The sequence below is a fragment of the Nothobranchius furzeri genome, chromosome 2 (genome assembly GCF_043380555.1).
Source record: "Nothobranchius furzeri strain GRZ-AD chromosome 2, NfurGRZ-RIMD1, whole genome shotgun sequence".
Taxonomy (NCBI): domain Eukaryota; kingdom Metazoa; phylum Chordata; class Actinopteri; order Cyprinodontiformes; family Nothobranchiidae; genus Nothobranchius; species Nothobranchius furzeri.
Window position 1 is genome coordinate 52,932,301 of NC_091742.1, and position 18,741 is coordinate 52,951,041.

The 18,741-nt window shown below is 44.0% G+C and overlaps 2 protein-coding genes across 3 annotated transcripts; one reads left to right on the plus strand and one right to left on the minus strand.

The window, feature by feature from the left end:
• Nucleotides 1-1,732: 1,732 nt before the first annotated feature.
• gpr78b (G protein-coupled receptor 78b) lies at nucleotides 1,733-12,073 on the minus strand. Its single transcript, XM_015976853.3, has 3 exons — nucleotides 10,545-12,073; nucleotides 10,347-10,460; nucleotides 1,733-3,648 (listed from the first exon to the last, which is right to left on the minus strand). The coding sequence occupies exons 1-3, from the start codon at nucleotides 11,213-11,215 to the stop codon at nucleotides 3,411-3,413; spliced, it is 1,023 nt and encodes a 340-aa protein (XP_015832339.1). The 5' UTR covers nucleotides 11,216-12,073; the 3' UTR covers nucleotides 1,733-3,410.
• A 552-nt stretch (nucleotides 12,074-12,625) lies between these two features.
• Nucleotides 12,626-18,122, plus strand: LOC129165212 (putative nuclease HARBI1). Of its 2 annotated transcripts, XR_008564608.2 has the most exons (4): nucleotides 12,626-13,188; nucleotides 13,571-14,397; nucleotides 14,484-14,690; nucleotides 14,803-18,122. XR_008564608.2 is itself a non-coding variant. In XM_054747800.2 (3 exons), the coding sequence occupies exons 2-3, from the start codon at nucleotides 13,803-13,805 to the stop codon at nucleotides 14,531-14,533; spliced, it is 645 nt and encodes a 214-aa protein (XP_054603775.2). In that variant the 5' UTR covers nucleotides 12,626-13,188; nucleotides 13,571-13,802; the 3' UTR covers nucleotides 14,534-14,796. The 2 variants fall into 2 exon arrangements, 1 of the variants encoding a protein (XP_054603775.2); XM_054747800.2 differs by lacking the exon at nucleotides 14,803-18,122 and having other exon boundaries at nucleotides 14,484-14,796.
• Nucleotides 18,123-18,741: the final 619 nt, after the last annotated feature.

The window sequence follows — 18,741 nt, forward strand, 5'->3', positions numbered from 1 at the left end:
ATGGGCAAAATATTCCAGAGCTTTTTATAACATCATTGAGGAGCTAGAGCATCTTTAGCATCTTAGGAGCTTGTTTATGAAGATTTTTCAATACGACCAAAATTATGTTTTAAAAATAACTACATAAAAAACAAAAACCTGTTAACACAACTGCATTAAGATTTTAATATCATCACTAATTTTATTTAAAGAGCAAGTAACCCCCTACAAGAAACTTACTTCACTCCCTCTTCATGTTTGAAAAATGCAACAAATGCTGTTGCCTAGCAGACCAAGAGGGTGTAGCCGCTAACAAATACACACATACACACAGGCTCACAACGGCATTGTGACATCATAAGGACCAGTTTACATCATAGCATACCTCTTAGCCAATAGCGGTGGCAGATTTAAATTCAAATGCAGTGCAGAGTTTTTACCTGACAAAGGTACAACACTGACAGTTTTAGGCAGAAAATTACAATTTTAACTAAAAGTACAAAACTATTAACTACACGTGTCTGCAGCACGATTAGACACACATTTATATAGTTTATCAGAAAAAAAAGTTGATTTGGGGGTGACTTGCTCTTTAATTAACATTTGAAGACCCAAAGGATTCAAATGAAGGCAGCTGACTGGAATATGACTCAAGCTTATAAACTATTCCTGTGTGTTGTTGCTTAACGACCAGAAACTACATGTGAATACCCCTCCTCCCTGTCTCCTGATGAGTCGCCGAGGTTGTTAGTCTCTATTGTGAGGGGATTGTTGTATTCATTAGATGAAGGAGGGTGTGACCGAGACTGAAACTGTTTGGGGATTTGGTTCAGAGCTGCGTTATGAACCCCTTGGACTACCGTGACCTGGGTGACTGAGAACCTTCACCAGCATAACATTTGAGGAGTTCACCTCGTAAAACAGAACGCTGTTTTTGTACATTTTCCACTATTTTTTTCCTTCAGGATGCATTTCTTTTATATTTCTCAAAATACAGTTTGTTGAGTTTGATCAAAAATAGCTTTTATCCATTTTTGCAATCAACGCTTAATTTAAAACTACAATCCTCTCTCTCTTGGGACTCAGTTATTATGAACCTTGGAACAGGGTTGGCCATGAATTAGACCTGACCTTAAAATCCGTGGAAAAGGACGCATCTGTGGGCCCATTTTGGAGGAACCTTTTCATTTAGACAGCCTTTGTCACATTGCTGTCACGCAATCAACCTCGAAATGCAACAATCAAATGATTCAATCACAGAATTTAAACACAGCCAATGATTCGATACAACGTGGCAGAGTCTGTAAACAAGACATTGTGGCATCACTTTTCAACAATGGAGACAATACATCCCTATGTTCTATGGTCAATAGCTAAAAACAACCAATATGGTGTCTAAGATAGCAAATGACTGTTGGGTTGGACCATATGTTAAATATGTCATGATATCGATATCATAAAGAATCGTTTAAACTCTAACTTATCCCTAATTTATTACAAATTCCCATTCTAGTGGCTAATTTGGCCTTTAAGGCCTTTAATTGGGTTTAGTTATTTAAGTTTAATATAGCTCCTTTCAAATATATATTTTAATTAAAACCCATAGGTAAACTGTAAGGAAGGGTGCTTGTTTGGGGGGATCATTTAAAGGGGCAATTTGTAAGAATGCCATCCTGTGGTCAAATGTGGTTACTGCAGTCCATTTTAGACACGACTATTAATTTTTCACTCCTGTTCCATATGTTTCATGGCTGTTGCCAGTTATGGATCAACACCAGAAGATTCTAGATGACAAGTAAAGATGAGTCATACACAGTATTGATAAGCAGATACATTTTTATATCTGGTGCTGGCACTCCGATTTTTTAAGATTGGGACCACTTACTAGATGTATTACAGTAGTTTGTCTCCAGCGAAACAGGAAGTGTTGTTTGCCATCTTGCTGTTGTAGTTCTGAACGACTAATTAAAGGAAATGAAATGCCACGATTTACTCATTCACTTCAAACATAAATTTCACTGTAATATTGAGTTATTAGTAACGTTTTGCTTCTAATTCACCATTAACATTGTTAGCTCAAAGTTAGCCTCCAGCCTGCTTCACTTGATATCAGAGTAAAACAAAACAATGTCATGGCTTCTTAGGGGTACCAGAAATAATTCTGAGGTTGTTCCTGTTTACTGGATTTGGTTATTTAAACAACTCTGAAGCTTTTTGCCTGCCAGTGTTCAATTGCAATTACAATCTCACAAACTCAGAGCGTAAACAGACCAGCTGAGAATGAAACCTGTTTCAGTGAAACCTTTCTTCCAACATGGTTAGACTATTCTGTGGTAATTTCACACTTGAATTCTTACAAATTGCACCTTTAAAAACAAAAAGCTCATCTTGTTGACATTGCTGGGGTTTGTGTGAGTATTAATTCAGTTGTGGCGTTTTTTTATGCTTAATGACTACATTTTGGAAGTGAGTAAACAAATGAATGATTAAAGATGAAATAGAAATCCCAGTCTAGTGGATGTAGATTTGTTAGTTGACTCAGAGGCTGAATTTGAGTATCTGAACCCAGTTATCTGGTAAATCTAGGCACTAAAACCACTTGAGTAAAGATTGTATCTTGCCATGAAATAAAATAAGTACATTAAATTAAATTACCTTTTTTCTCTTGTTCCACTTTATTATTTTTTACAGTGCGTTGATCCGTCCTTTACTCTTTTATTTTATTTTTTCTGATGAACGTTCCAGGGGGGGCTCCACAGGTAGGGTTAAAAACCGTGGTGTAAATGTAAACACTCACATCTTTCATCTCTGGAACTTGTTAGCTGTATTAAAAATAGAAAATCATCACCAGACTCATCGTGTGAATCTCGACCCCCTTTTGGCTCCTGTGACTACAGTAGCTTGGGGACATTTTGACAAAGTGCATCAATATTTAAAGACTGTGAAGCACAGAACATGTCTAGAATGTGCAGCAGGATGACCGCTGTCACACCACCAATTCCAAGAATCCTCTCAAAGAGTCCGATTCAGCTCTGAAAGGCCACGTTGTCCTCCACGTGTCTCTGAAAGCGTCAAAGACTCCAGCTGAGCAGATCAGCTGGGTGAAGCGAATCAGTTTTGATCTGTATGGTTGTTTTTGCTGTAGTTGATGAATCACAGATCTCTTGTTTGCCATCTTATCACTCCTCGTCTCTCGTCGCCCTCACCTGTCCCCGCTTCATCCTCCCACTTTCTGCTTTCTTTATTTTTCTGCTCCTTCAATGCCCTCCACCCACATTCTGTCCCCTGCCTCCCCTGTTTTCTCCTTCCCCTGTAACAATGCCCTGTCGTCTCTCCTCATCCTGTTTCCTCCGCCCACCTTCTCCACGAGCCAGCCTTTATTTTTGGCCCTGCACCATTGGAGCGTGTCCGTCCTGTCCACAGGTTCGCCATTAGCTGATCCTCTGGAGACAGTAGTCATTCTCCGTGTCCACAGAGCTGTTGTGGCCCGACGAGGGGTAGAGGTCACGGCGGAGCAGCCTGTTGACCACAGAAACTAGGACCTTCTTGTACTGCTGACGCAGAAGCGAGTAGGCAAACGGATCAGACGCAGCCTTGCTGTAAGTCAGGCACTTACTGATGATTCCCCAGTGGCGGTTGATGTCCACAAACGGGAGGAGCTCAGCCAATCTGAAGGGACAAGAAATAGATTTTAGTTCTGGTGCAGTAGAAACTGTAAAGACCAGCTTCTCTCTTCTGAGAACGTGACGCTTCTGTGTTTGAAATCCTTTTGTAGGTGATAGCTCAGATTTTCTAAAGGTGGTTTGGAGTTGTGAACTCTTGTGATCTCCCCGTTCTAGATGTTTCTTAAAACCGCATCAGTTTGGAGTACTACATATAATTTTCTGATTTGATTGACGAGCTAACGGCTAGTATAAGCAAAGCCAAGATTAAAGTGGGTCACTGCCATTCTAAAAAACTTATCTGAAATTCATGTCAATGGCCTTTACTCCTCCATATGTTTCGCATTTCAGTGTTTTAGCATCAGAATTATGAAAACGTTCCAACTGTAGCATCTAGGTGGCACAGGAACGTGCTACAGCTAGCAGCTAACATTATGTGGGTTCTTAAATACACAGAAAACTAGATGAAAACAAATATGTATTTTTAAACTGGTGTCACTTTAAAGGTGTCATTCAATGAGAACCCGGGTAATACTTGTTCTAAAAAATTAGATCATTATGCATTTCCTGCAGAAAAGAAATAGACGGCAAAAACTATGGAGTCAGAAAAGGCCAGTCTCTTCAGGGAAATTGTGCTTTTATGGCCCCGCCCACCTTGGTTTATAACAACGGAAAAGAGAGAGCACATCGTGTCTCGGCAACTAGAAGGTAACCATTAGCAACTCGACAATGTAGGCAATGCAAGAGTCTTGTTGCTGTTAGCCAATCAGAGGCGAGATGTTTGCATATCATGAATATTACTAACACTTGTAATCCTGTCATTTTTCTGCCCTCCAATTATCCGACTAACTTCTACTTCCTGAGACAGAAGCGCCAGAGTTTTATTCCTCAGAGAACGACACAAGGTATTAATTTACATAAGAGACCACTGCAGATTTATTAAAATAATGAGTGTATGAGTGTCACGTTGGGAGTTAGGAGGAGGTTAGGACCCAAGATGCAGAAACACCAGATGACAAGGCAGGAGCGGTTTTAAAGTAAAATCCTTTTATTCAGGATGAGGAACAAAAAATCCAAAAAGGGCAGGAAGCCAAAAACCAAAGTCCTGAACACCAGGAGAATGAAAGCTCACATAGAGCACAAAACATAGAGGCGAGGTACAAAACAACGCTGACACAAAACAATGGACCGACAAAACACTCAGACAGGGCTTTATACACTGGGGAGGATGAGAGGGAGATGAACTGCAGGTGTGTGGGGAGAGAGCCCAGGTGAACTGAGTTACTAATCAGGGAGGAAACTAACATGAACTAAGAATAAAACCTAAAGACAAGAAGGGCAGGAAACAACTAATAATCTAAGGGGGGAGAAAAAACCTCAAACACCAGTGGGAAAAACACACTAGAGACTAATAACATGAACAGCTGTAACTAAGGGAAAATAACCTAAGAGAAAAACCTACAGACCAGAAGGGCAGCAAACATAACTAATATTCTAGGGGGAAGCTGAAACTCAAGAAAAACAATACAGAAAGAAAAACTACAGGGGCGTGAATAAAAGGGGGCCAAGGGAGCACAGGACCTGGGAGGGGGATGCCTGAGGAGGGAAACCTTGAGGGCTGAAGATCTGGGGGCAAATGAGGAACACCAGGAGACACAAGATGAAGATGCAAACAAGGACACATGAGGGCACTAGGAGACACAAAAGGAGAACCTAGAGAGGAATGTATCACGCGTGCTGGTGAGTGAAACGGAGGTGAGGATCCACACGCGGGTGAAGAAGGAGGCAGGCAGGCAGACAGGAACATTGAAACAGGGATTTTAATCAGGAACATGCAGGACATGGAAAAAATGAGCCAACAAGAGACACAGAACCGAAGGGGTTTAAATACATGAGGGCTGGGAGCTTGGGTGATTGGAAAACGAGAGGCAGGTGGGAGCAATTAACAGAGACACATGGCTGAACAGAATGGAGACACAGGACAGGGTGTGACAGTACCCCCCCCCCCCCCCCCCCCCCCAAGGGCGGATTCAAGACGCCCACAGGAACACAGAGCAGGGCGGGAGGAAGGAGACCCGGCGGGAGGGCCGAGAGGGACCAAGGGACGGATTGAGAGGAGGCAGGAACCATTAGAGTCCGGGGGCCTGCGCCTGGGGCAGAGGAGGTGACGACAGGCTCTTGGGGGCCTGCGTCTGTGGCAGAGGAGGAGGCGACGACGGGCTCTTGGGGGCCTGCGTCTGTGGCAGAGGAGGAGGTGACGACGGGATCTTGGGGGCCTGCATCTGGCGAGGGCAGGACCGGCGGCGACAGGAGGCAGAGACAATAGAGGAGACGTCCTTGGCTTTTGGACTGGAGGCGGCGGCGTCGACCTCTGGGCTGGAGGCGGCAGCATCGACCACTGGACTGGAGATGGCGTCGACCACTGGACTGGGGACAGCGTCGACCACGGGGCTGGAGACGGAGTCGACCACGGGGCTGGAGACGGCGTCAACCACGGGACTGGAGACGGTGTCGACCACGGGACTGGAGACGGCGTCGACCACTGGACTGGAGACAACGTCGACCACTGGACTAGAGGGGGAGACGTTGGACTGGAGGTCACGTCGACCTCTGGACTGGAGGGGACGTCGACCTCTGGACACGAAGGAGCGTCGACCTCTGGACACGAAGGAGCGTCAACCTCTGGACACGAAGGAGCGTCGACCTCTGGACACGATGGAGCGTCGACCTCTGGACACGAAGGAGCGTCGACCTCTGGACTGGAGGGAGCGTTGACCTCTGGACTGGAGGGAGCGTCGACCGCAGGACTGGAGGGAGCGTCGACCGCAGGACTGGATGGGGCGTCGTTCACAGGACTGGAAGGGGCATCGACCACAGGACTGGAAGGGACGTCGACCACAGGACTGGAAGGGGCGTCGACCACAGGACTGGAAGAGGCGTCGACCTCTGTCGACTTCTGGTCCGGAGGCGTCGACTTCTGGTCCGGGGGCGTCGGCTTCTGGTCCGGGGGCATCGGCTTCTGGTCCGGGGGCGCCGGCTTCTGGACCGCCGACTTCTGGACCGGAACATTGATTTCTGGACCAGAACCGTCGACTTCTGGAGTGGAGGCGGAGCCGCTGCAGGAGGGGCTGCCGACTTCTGGACTGGCCGGCCCGGGGTAAGAGCCTCTTGGGTCATTGCTGGGACTGGAGCGGACTGAACTGGTGGCGCCAGAAACTGGGAGAGCAGGGAGGATAGATTGTCCAGCTGGAGCTCCTGGAGACTGAGGCTCTGATGGAGTTGGGCCAGCTCAGCTCGCTCCTTTGGCCCTGAAACGAGGGAGCTGCTGACTGAACTGAGACCTTCTCCTGGTGATTCGGGGAGGATAGGGTGTCCAGCTGGAACTCCTGGAGGCTGACGAGCTGACGGATCCGGCCAAGCTCCGCCTGGAGACTGGCGAGCTCTGTCAGCTGGGCTGTAGGCATGGTTCCTCCACCTACAGATGACGGAGGCGCTGATTGGACCGGAGACGGGACTGCTGGTCTGACTGGGGGCGGGTCCAAGCTGGCGCGCAGAGCTGGGGCAAAGGCGAGCTCGCGGCTCCGTCCTGGGACAAGGGGTGACGGTGGAGCCCGGCATCCTTCCCAACACCGTGGACCAGCTCCGGGGGAGCACACAGCCAGTCTGGTGCCCACGTAGCAGGAGCGGTCTAGCTGCGTCTCCTGGTCCAACCTCACATCTAGCTCCGGGAGGCTGGAAGGGATCGTCGCAGCCGGGGTTCGGCGACGGCGTCTGCGGCGAGGCAACGCCGGAGGAGGAGAAGCCGGCCGGTGGTCCGAGGTGAGGAACTGAAGCAGGCACTCCCTGGGGAGAACCTCCCTGCTGGATCCTTTAGTGGGTTGGCTCATTCTGTCACGCGTGCTGGTGAGTGAAACGTAGGTGAGGATCCACATGCGGGTGAAGAAGGAGGCAGGCAGGCAGACAGGAACATTAAAACAGGGATTTTAATCAGGAACACACAGGACATGGAAACAATGAGCCAACAAGAAACACAGAACTGAAGGGGTTTAAATACATGAGGGCTGGGAGCTTGGGTGATTGGAAAACGAGAGGCAGGTGGGAGCAATTAACAGGGACACATGGCTGAACAGAATGGGGAGACAGGACAGGGTGTGACAGAATGGAGAACACAAGGAGAAACATGACGGGAGATGCAGACGCAGACCATGACAAATGAGAGCTTTAAGATTTATTGACAAAACGTATTTTAGTGAATCATTAACCTGTGTGGAACACTGGACCAGCTCTACACCCTTAGGGGGATCCTGGAGGGTGTGTGGGCATTTGCCCAACCAGTCTACATGTTAGGTGTGTTCTTGCTGTGTCTTTGTAAATCCATGCTTTCGTTCTTTTTTAAACACAGAAACAGTTTTGTTTACCTGTTTGTAGCTACAAACAGGTAAACAAAACTGTTTCTGTGTTTAAAAAAGAACGAAAGCACAGTCTACATGTGTTTTGTGGATTTGGAGAAGGTGTTTGACCACGTCCCTCATGGGGCCCTGCTGGGGGGGTACTCCGGGAGTATTGGGTACCAGGCTCCTTGACACAGGCTGTTAAGTCCCTGTATGACTGGTGCCAGAGCTTGGTCCGCATTACCGGCAGTAAGTCAGGCTTGTTTCCGGTGAGAGTTGGACTCCACCAAGGCTGCCCTTTTTCGCCAATTCTGTTCATAACTTTTATGGACAGGATTTCTAGGCCCAGCCAAGGTGTAGAAGGGATCCGTTTTGGAGGCCTGAGGATCAGGTCTCTGCTTTTTGCAGATGATGTGGTCCTGTTGGCTTCATCAGAACGTGATCTCTGGCTTTTGCTGGAGCGGTTCGCAGCCGAGTGTGAAGCAGCTGGGATGAGAATCAGCTCCTCTAAATCTGAGACCATGGTCTTGAGTCGGAAAAGGGTAGAATGCCTTCTCCAGGTCAGGGACGAGGTCCTGCCCCAAGTGGAGAAGTTTAAATATCTCGGGGTCTTGTTCACGAGTGAGGGAAAACTGGAACGTGAGATCGACAGACGGATTGGTGCTGCATCTGCAGTGATGCGGGTGTTGTACCGGTCTGTCGTGGTGAAGAGAGAGCTGAGTCAGAAGGCAAAACTCTCGAATAAGCAGTCGATCTACGTTCCTACCCTCACCTATGGTCACGAGCTTTGGGTAGGGACTGAAAGAACGAGATCACGGATACAAGCGGCCGAAATGAGTTTTCTTCGCAGGGTGTCTGGGCTCTCCCTTAGAGATAGGGTGAGAAGCTCAGTCATTTGGGAGGGGCTCAGAGTAGATCCACTACTCCTTCACATTAAGAGGAGCCAGTTGAGGTGGCTCGGGCATCTGATTAGGATTCATCCTGGCCGCCTCCCTGGTGAGGTTTTCTGGGCACGTCCAACCGAGAGAAGACCTAAAGGAAGACCCAGGAGACGTTGGAGGGACTATGTCTCTCGGCTGGCCAGGGTACACCTTGGGATTTCCCTGGAGGAGCTGGCCCAAGTGCCTATTTGTGTATGTATGTATGTGTGTGTGTGTGTGTGTGTGTGTGTGTGTGTGTGTGTGTGTGTGCGTGCGTGCGTGCGTGCGTGCGTGCGTGCGTGCGTGTGTGTGTGTGTGTTTACACTTATAAAAGAATTCAAAGGTCATTTACACACACTTAAAGAAGCATGCACTCAGAGTTAGTACCAGCATGACATTGAAATTTGTAAATATATATATTTTTTGCATCTTTCCCCTTTTATATAAATAGTTTTGGAGCTGATTCAAGACTATGAGACAGAAAATTATTATTTGCAGGTCATGTGTATGCACAGGAGCCTCCTTTTGAAGGACAGGTCAGTAAATGCGGCTCCAGAAGACTAAAAAAAGTGTTTGTAAACTAAAATATCCCACTAATATCATCTGAGAAAAGATGGATCAAACCAAAATATTTTTTTTCTGCACTAAAAGCATAAAATGGCAAAGGAGCAATAACTCCTCATGATATCAATATTACAATACCCTCAGGATCCCAGTAATAAATCTGGCCAATCAGGAGGTTCATAGATGATAATGGAGAAGACACTGAAACACACATGTAGGCAGGAAAGAGACAAAATATATTGGTCAATCTGAAATGTTGTTTTTATGAAATGTATAACATTAACACTACTTCCTGCACTCTAAAAAAAGAAACGTTGAATTAAATTAACCAGGTCGTGTCACCTGGTTCAACTAAACCTACTGTAGTTGCTTAAATATAAACAATAATACACATTTTTTACATAACATATTATTCTTTACATTTAAGGGTTTAGAGGGACCAGTTGATTTAACTTGGTTAAATTCAACTTTTCATTTCTTACAGTGTCGTTTGTCACCACAGAAGCGACGAAAGTCTCATTTATGAGTAAACTGACTGTTTCTGTCAGATTTTCTGGTCTTATCTGCAAGTGTCCAGGTGGGTTTTGTTTACAAACACCAGAATCAACAAAGCTGATGCACATCTGGATGCTATTTATCTAAAACCAGGAGAAATTAATCCCTCTGGGATTAATAACGTATTTTTGAATTGAATTGAAGTGACAAAGTTCCTGACCACCCACACCTGAGTGTGCTCTCACTTACAAGTGGGATCATGAATATTTGAAGCAGCTGCAGAAGGGTTTTACAGTAAATTAAATCATTGATGAGTTGTCAGCAGGTAGACTTACCTTGTGATCACATAAGGAGCGAAGCAGATGATGAACGAACCGATGAAGATGCTGATCTTCTTGGTGGCTCTCTGCTTCCTCCTCTTCTGCTCAACTAAACACCTTTGTTTAACGCTGCAATTAAAAAAAGCAATTTCGTGTCTTGAGCACTTTTAATCACGTGCACGAGACTGAACGAGAGCACGTGAGCTGGTTTACCTCGGGTGGATGTCGACCAGCAGAAAGAGGGTCTGCATGGTGATGATGTCGATCCTCTTGCAGTGAAAACGCGCCACTTTCAGCACTTTTAAGTAGGTGAAGCACAAGGTGAGCAGGGACAGCATGAAGCTGGTGGCGTGGAACACCACGGTGAAGACTGTGAACTTGACCCCGTCGCTGCCCTCCGCGCTGGGCTGCAGCGTGCAGGACGCGTACGCGCGGCTGTAGTCCAGCCAGGAGAAGAGCAGCGCCGTCAGGGAGAAGGTGAAGGAGTGCAGCCAGGAGTAGCACACCATGATCAGCGCGTCCTTGTAGCGCATCTTGGTGGCGTAGCTGAGCGGGAACACCACCGCGATCCAGCGGTCGATGCTGAGCGCCGCCATGCTCAGCATGGTGTTGGCGGTCAGGAAGGTCTCCAGGAAGCTCACCGCGCGGCACACGCGGTCCCCGAACGGCTGCTGGTCCCGGATGATGCCCACCAGAGTGGCTGGCATGTTGAGCACCGTGATGAGGATGTTGCAGAAGGACAGGTTCATGGTGAACACCCCGGGGACCTGCCGCCGGATCTCGCTGCTGTGGACGAAGCATAGCAGCACCAACAAGTTGGACAGCAGAGACACCACTGCCACCACCACGATGAACAAGGCGAAGAGGCTTTCAGCAAAGTCCATGTCTTCTACTCCTCCCCCTTGTCCTCCGTGTCTTCAGGTTAACCTGCTCCTGGATCCACCGGGATCACCCTCATGTCTCCAACATTAGCTTCAGATCCGGGTGTGTGCGCGCGTCACGGTCCTCTCCAACTTCCTCCCAGCGCTGTCCAGCGTGCTGAAGCGGATCCTCACCAGCATCTCCCACCGACAATGTGACTATTATTCCCCGTTAAAGTGCGCGAGAGTGGCTTTGGCGCATGGAGGGAGGCGTGCGCGTCTTCCCACTCTCTCATCAGCAGGTTTAGATGGGGGGGTTAGAAGGGGTGGGCATCAGGTCCACTAGAGGGACCGACCTAAATAATACCCCCAAAATTCACTGGTTGTTAAATAGAAAAATAAGGTGCTTCCATCTTGTGACGCATCGATTTTTGCGCAAACTTATAAAACGTTAATAAATAAATAAGCACGCAAAAATAAACGACATTTAGAGTTTTAGTCACCGGCTGGAAGAGAGAGTTGCAGGAACACATCAGAATGAGCTCCTGCTTGCAGAGACGCATCTGTCTGACCGGTTTGGCACCAGGTGCGCAGCCAGCGCGCGAGTCGTTTCCTGACATCAATCATTTATATTCATGGGTTCAAAATGTTTCATCATTTGTGACTGAAATGCAAATAAATTACATTTATGACTGAGGGCTGCTGTTAGAACAAAACAACAATAACAACACATGATGCAATAAACTAGTTTTTAATTTCTTTATGGGGTGCCATTTGTAAAGTCAAACAGTCATAATCTAACAGCAATATTTTTGGTTATTTAGCATATCATAAGAGAAAAAATTGAGAGTTCACTTTTTCAAAGTCATATTTTCACCATGTTATTCATACATTTATAAATGTTAAAGTTTCCAAATAAATATTTAGATAGCACGCTAAATATTTAATTTATAGTTAAATATTTATGTTGCAAACTAAATATTTAGGTCTGATCTAAATACTTAGTTTGTAAAATAAATATTTAATTCACTAACTAAATATTTAATTTACTAATTAAATATTTATTTTGGAAATAAATATTTAAAATTTAAATTAAATATTTAATTTGTAAATTAAATATTTTCCAAAGAAATATTTAGATCCCAGCTAAATATTTATTTTCCATGATGTTATTTAGCTCCACACTATAGTTTATATTTTTGGGTCAGACTTAAATATTTATTTCCCAAATACTGATTTTGCAAACTAAATGTTTAGCTCCAAAATAAATATTTAGCTGGGATCTAAATATTTATTTTGGAAAATAAATATTTAATTTACAAATTAAATATTTAGTTCCAAAATAAATATTTAATTAGTAAATTAAATATTTAGTTAGTGAATTAAATATGTATTTTACAAACTAAATATTTAGATCAGACCTAAATATTTAGTTTGCAAAATAAATATTTAACTGCAAATTAAATATTTATCTTGCTAACTAAATATTTATTTGGAAACTTTAACATTTATAAATGTATGAATAACATTATGAAAATATGACTTCGAAAAAGTGAACTCCCAATTTTTTTCTCTTATGATATGCTAAATAACCAAAAATATTGCTGTTAGATTATGACTGTTTGACTTTACAAATGGCACCCCATAGTTTTCATGACATTTAGCGTGTATTTGGCTGTGTCCGAATCCAGAGGTAGGATGCTTGTGAGTACGGGTCCTCGCCGGTCTAGCAAGACCGGGTCCTTGCTAGACCGCTAAAACCGGAAGTCAGAGGCTCTGAATTCGGACAGTACTAGCCTCGTTTTTATTCCCGCCCCCAGGACCAGTTGCTTAGCTACCGTGACGGCGTCAAACAGGCTAACAAGCTAACAAGCTAGTCAGAGGTGAAAATGGATCCACAGCAGTATTCCCTTTTATTTTTGGTTTTTGAGGAGCTGCGACTGCTTAGTAAACGTCACCGGCCTTTGTATTTAAGGCTGAGAAGCAGCCATATCCAGGTAAAATTATTTTTTGTTTAGTGAACCAGCTTTCAGGCATTACATGTTAACTTTAGTGCTATAGTTTCATTTATATTTTAAGCAACAGAAAGACATGTGGCTGAATATACACATTAGTATAGAGTAGACTAACATGCATATAGTTAATTTAACCTATATTCATCTAAAATAATTAATGGAATGACATTTTAAAAGTTTGTATTTGATCATAATGCTTGGTTCTGTGCATAAATTTCATAGTAAAAGTAGCATTACAATGTGTTTAATGTGTATTGTCCTTTTCAACTTATGCCTAATAATGCCTAGCTCTCTTCTAAAAATCTCAAGCATTTATACAGGTTTTTTAAAATTGTTTTATTGTTCTCTACTTTTCTTTTAACAGAACAGACCCCTGTACTGTAGGATAAACATGAGTGTGCCAGTCCTGGACCGTTTTTTTTAACCAGGAAGATCCCAGGCCAGATTTTCGTCTGAGCAGGGAGTCTTTTGTGGTGTTGCTAAATCTCCTGAACCAAGATCGGCGACATGGTTGGGGTGCCACAATCGAGACCCTGGTGTTTCTGTTCTGGTTGGCAAGTGGAACATCCTACAGGGTGGTCTCAAGAGTATTTGGGATGCCTCGCTCAACTGTCCACGACATCGTCCATCGAGTCACGGAGGATGTGGTCGCAATCCTCCACCAGGTCATTTACCTCCCCAAAACCCCAGAGGAGATGGAGGTTGTGTCTCGTGGGCTTGCTGGGCTGGCTCGACACAGAGCTTTCATGAAAGCAGCAGGTGCGATCGACGGCTGTCACATTCGGATCAAGGCTCCGAGCGGTCCTGATGGTCAGTGCTACAGAAACAGGAAACTGTTCCCATCTATCATCCTGCAGGCAGTTTGTGACCATCAGGGCCGCTTTATCGACACCTATGTGGGCTGGCCTGGGTCGGTCCACGACTCCAGGGTCCTCCGGCACAGCCCACTGTACAGGCAGTCAGCCTATCCTCCTCCAGGGCACTTCATCCTCGCTTATGGAGGGTACCCATGCCTCCAACATCCACTCCCCCTCATCACCCCCTACAAACGGGTGGTTCAAGGTGTGGGAGCCCAGCGCTTCAACAGCCAGGGCACGCTGCATCATCGAGCATGCTTTTGGAATGATGAAGACCAGGTTCAGGACCATCTTCCTGAAAGCGATGGAGGTCCACCACACCTTTGTACCTCATGTAAGTTAACACAAAGTGGAAATAAACTTTGGGTGTAATCTTTGTTTGGGAATGAAATATAAATTAAATTTTTATCTCTATTACAGATCATCATAGCATGCACCATCCTGCACAACATCTGCCTCAGTGCTGGTGACATTGTGGTGCAGGACGATGAACTGGAGGATGATGCTCCAGAAGATGAGGGGGAGGCTGGTTTGGAGGCAGTCAGTGGTGCCCTCTGGCGGGACCAACTTTCTGCTGAGGTGTCTGCTCTGGAGGAAGTACCACCAGATCACAATTACTGTTAACAGGCAAGTAATTTACGTAGGAATCTCTAGTTTAAAAATCATTTAGTCCTGTTATCTGCTAGAGTTACAAGTATTATACTCATGATCTCCTTTTTTGCATATATCTGAATGTTAGTGATGTGACAGCCGTCGATTGAGCCAGCCCAGCAAACCCTTTTGATGGACGATGCAGTGGACAGTGAGATGACGCATCCAGACGCACCCTCTGCAGACCACTCTGTCTGATGTTCCACTTGCCAACCAGAAACGTTCAGCCACGGATCTCGGTTCCTGCACTCCATCCACCTCGATGATCCATGTTTAGTAGATTTAGCAACACCACCAAAGACTCCCTGCTTTCCAAGTTTACTGTATATATTTTACTTTTATCTTTACTTTTATTCCTTACAGTGTTCCCTTACAATTTATTTACTATGTTGTTACTTGTTAAAAACTGAATAATAAAACTGTTAATGATCAAAAAAGAGTTATCAATTAATAGAAATTTTATTACATTTAAACAAATAACAAAAACATTCAAACACATATATAGAACCTGAACCAGAAGAAACTAAAAGAAAAAAACTCCATTTCTCTGCCATCCTTTCCATCAATGCTAAAAATCTGTCCATCCTTCTTTCTCTCCTCTCCTCCGCTTCCCTCTGTTGTCTCATGTCCTCCCTGATCAGGTCAAGGAGCTCATCAGCCCTTCTCCTTTTTGTCCCTGATGAGGAGTCCGGCTTCCTTCCACCACTCTCCCTGTCCTCTGTCTCACCCACTGCTGCACTTGGCCCTGGAGTGTCCTCGGGAATGGAAGCAATAAGGACAGGAGGCATAGTGGAAGGCCTCTGTCCCAACACCTCGTCCATGGGGACAAACCAGGGCCAGGTTTCAGTTGTGGGCTTTCCACTGACTCCCTCTCCTGACCCTGGATACTTGGAGTCCTACAGACAAAGGGAATTAGAATTACAAGGCTTTATTGTCAGTTAACAACAGAGAACACTGTGGGCATAATTAAATTACAGATGCTCCTTAAAGGTACTGGTTCTGGATGAGAATAGAGAGGAATAGAAGAACAAAGTCAGATTATAAATCATAGTTGATAAAACATGCAATAAACAGTATTTTAATTTATCAACATGGGAGATGAAAATTGTGTTCTGTGTTTTTTTCCGCCTAAAATGAAATTAAAAACATTAAATCAGTAATGTGGTTTCTTAAAAATTAACTTAAATAAACATTAAACTTAGTATTCGTTATTTTTGGCGTTCGTTACATGATTACATAAGATGCAAGCTCTTTTACGGTGAGTTTTTTCCTATTAGACTTTCAAGCAAGTTTACGGTGGGGTGTTAACCTTAAAACAAATGATGAGAAGCTTTATTCGCTAAATAAACACACACACACGGGAATTATGACGGGACCACCATACAAGCTCGTTCTCGCTGATTTCTGCTTAAAATGTACTCATACAAACGACAAATGTCTATAAACAGAACCGCTTTCAGCTTAGTTTTCTACCGCTATTTTCTTTTGAAAAGCCTGCTGGGATCAAGCTAGTTTACGGTGGGTTTTTTCCTATTAAACATTCAAGCTGGTTTTCGGTGGGGCATGTTTTAGCCTTAAATTACATGAAAAAAAAAACAATTTGCGGTATTAGATCTTATATAAAACACAAACCAAAAGTGCCCAAACACGTATTTTATTTTTTTGACCGCTATTTTTTTAACTAACTTACATTTTAAGCTGTACTGCTGTCCCGCTCCGTCCGCCGTTGTTGCGAGTGTCGAGTCCAGCGGCCGGCGTGCAAAGCATGCTGGGATACCCTTGCTCCTGTGAGGATCCATCAGACCCATCCTCGAAATGTGGGTGGAGCGAGGACGCGTTTGAGGACGCGAGAATGAGGATTCTTGGAATTCGGACAGTACTCGTCGCTGCGCTTTGACGTCATCGACCTCAAAATGCGCACTCACAAGCATCCTATCCGTGGATTCGGACACAGCCTTTGTCATGATGTGAGGGTGGGGATGGCGGACCATGTGTGGTGGGGGGTTCAGGAGGCAGAAGAGCAGGCACGGATGAAATAAAATGGATTTAATAGCAACGGGCGCGACAGGACAAAACGAGACATGCACATACAATGATCCGACAAAGGACAGGTGCAAAACAGGTGGTATAAATACACAAGGCTAATTAGGAAAACATGGGCAGGTTAACAAGGGGCAGGTGAGAACAATAAGGGCTAATCAGGGCAGGAGAGGAACACAGTCAGGAAGGCAGGGGCAGATCGTGACAGTATTTTATTTAAATCATCTTCAGCTTTACAAATTTTTGAGAACATTTGTTTTGCATTGTGTGGGAAAATAACCAAAAGTAAACTGGTGCACTCTGGGAGGTTCATGGAGTTCCGAGGACTCGCTTTGGGAACGGTGGTTCGCTTAGGGACTATCAACGAATTTGTAGTCCTTTGTAAACGAGTACAAAAAATAAAAATAAAAAATAAAAAACTTCCAGAATTATTTCCTAAATGACTCAAAATTACATTTACAAGACACAACAGTTTTGACACGCTTTACACAATCTGGTCTTCTTTTATTAGGATTTTATTCCAAAATTAAGGGATTTTTTTCAATAGCTCCTAGGTAAATCAGTCTAAATACACAAAACCATTTCTCAATGTTGTTACTAAGCCAGACCAATGAGACACAGCAATTTTTAACACCTTTAATATGATCGGATCTTTTTTATTAGGATTTTTATCAAAAATTAAGGGATTTTTTTCAGTAGATCCTAGTTAAATTATTCAAAATACCCAAAACCATTTCTCAATTGTGTTACTAAGCCACACCAATGAGACACAGCCGTTTATAACACCTTTCATACAATCTGATCTTTTTTTATTGGAATTTTTATCTAAAATTAAGTGATTTTTTTCAATAGCTCCTATAAATCAGTCAAAAAAAACCAAACCATTTCTCAATTGTGTTACTAAGCCAGACCAATGAGACACAGCCGTTTTTAACAACTTTCATATAATTTGATCTTTTTTATTAGAATTTTATTCCAAAATTAAGGGATTTTTTTTCAATAGATCCTAGCTAAATTAGTCAAAATACCCAAAACCTTTTCTCAATGTTGTTACTAAGCTAGATCAATGAGATACAGCCGTTTATAACAACTTTCACACAATCTGATCTTTTTATTAGAATTTTTATCAAAAATTAAGGGATTTTTTTTCAATAGCTCCTCGGTAAATCGGTCTAAATACACAAAACCATTTCTCAGTTGTGTTACTAAGCTAGATCAATGAGACACAACAGTTTTTACCTTTCATGCGATCTGATCATTTTATTAGAATTTTTACAAAAAAATAAAGGGATTTTTTTCAATTGCATAGGTAAATTAGTCAAAATAACCAAAATCATTTCTCAATTGTGTTACTAAGCCACACCAATGAGACACAGCCATTTTAACAACTTTCATACAATTTGATCTTTTTTATTAGAATTTTATTCCAAAATTAAGCGATTTTTTTTTCAATTGCTCCTATAAATCAGTCAAAAAAAACCAAACCATTTCTCAATTATGTTACTAAGCCAGACCAATGAGACACATCAGTTTTTAACACCTTTCACACGATTCAACTAAACCAGTCAACTTCAGGGTTCATTTCAAGATCCTGGTTCTGGTCTATAGGGCCTTACATGGACAAGCACCATCTTACATTGGTGATCTTCTTAGTCCCTACACCCCCAGCAGGTCCCTGAGGTCCAGTGATCAAAGCCTACTGGTTGTGCAGCACCAGGCTAAAGGTCAAAGGTGACAGATCATTTGCTGCTGTGGCCCCCAGACTCTGGAACTCTCTCCCCCTGAGCCTGAGATCAGTGGACTCAGTGGTCTCCTTTAAAAAGCAGCTGAAGACTCACTTGTTCAGGCTGGCTTTGTATGACCTTCTTCACTACTCTCTCTTTATTCTGCTCTCCCCACCTATTCCACCTTCCTCAGGATCCACTGATTTCCCTCTTTCCTATTCTCTCTCTCTTTCTTAACATTTATTTTTTAATCATAATTGTCT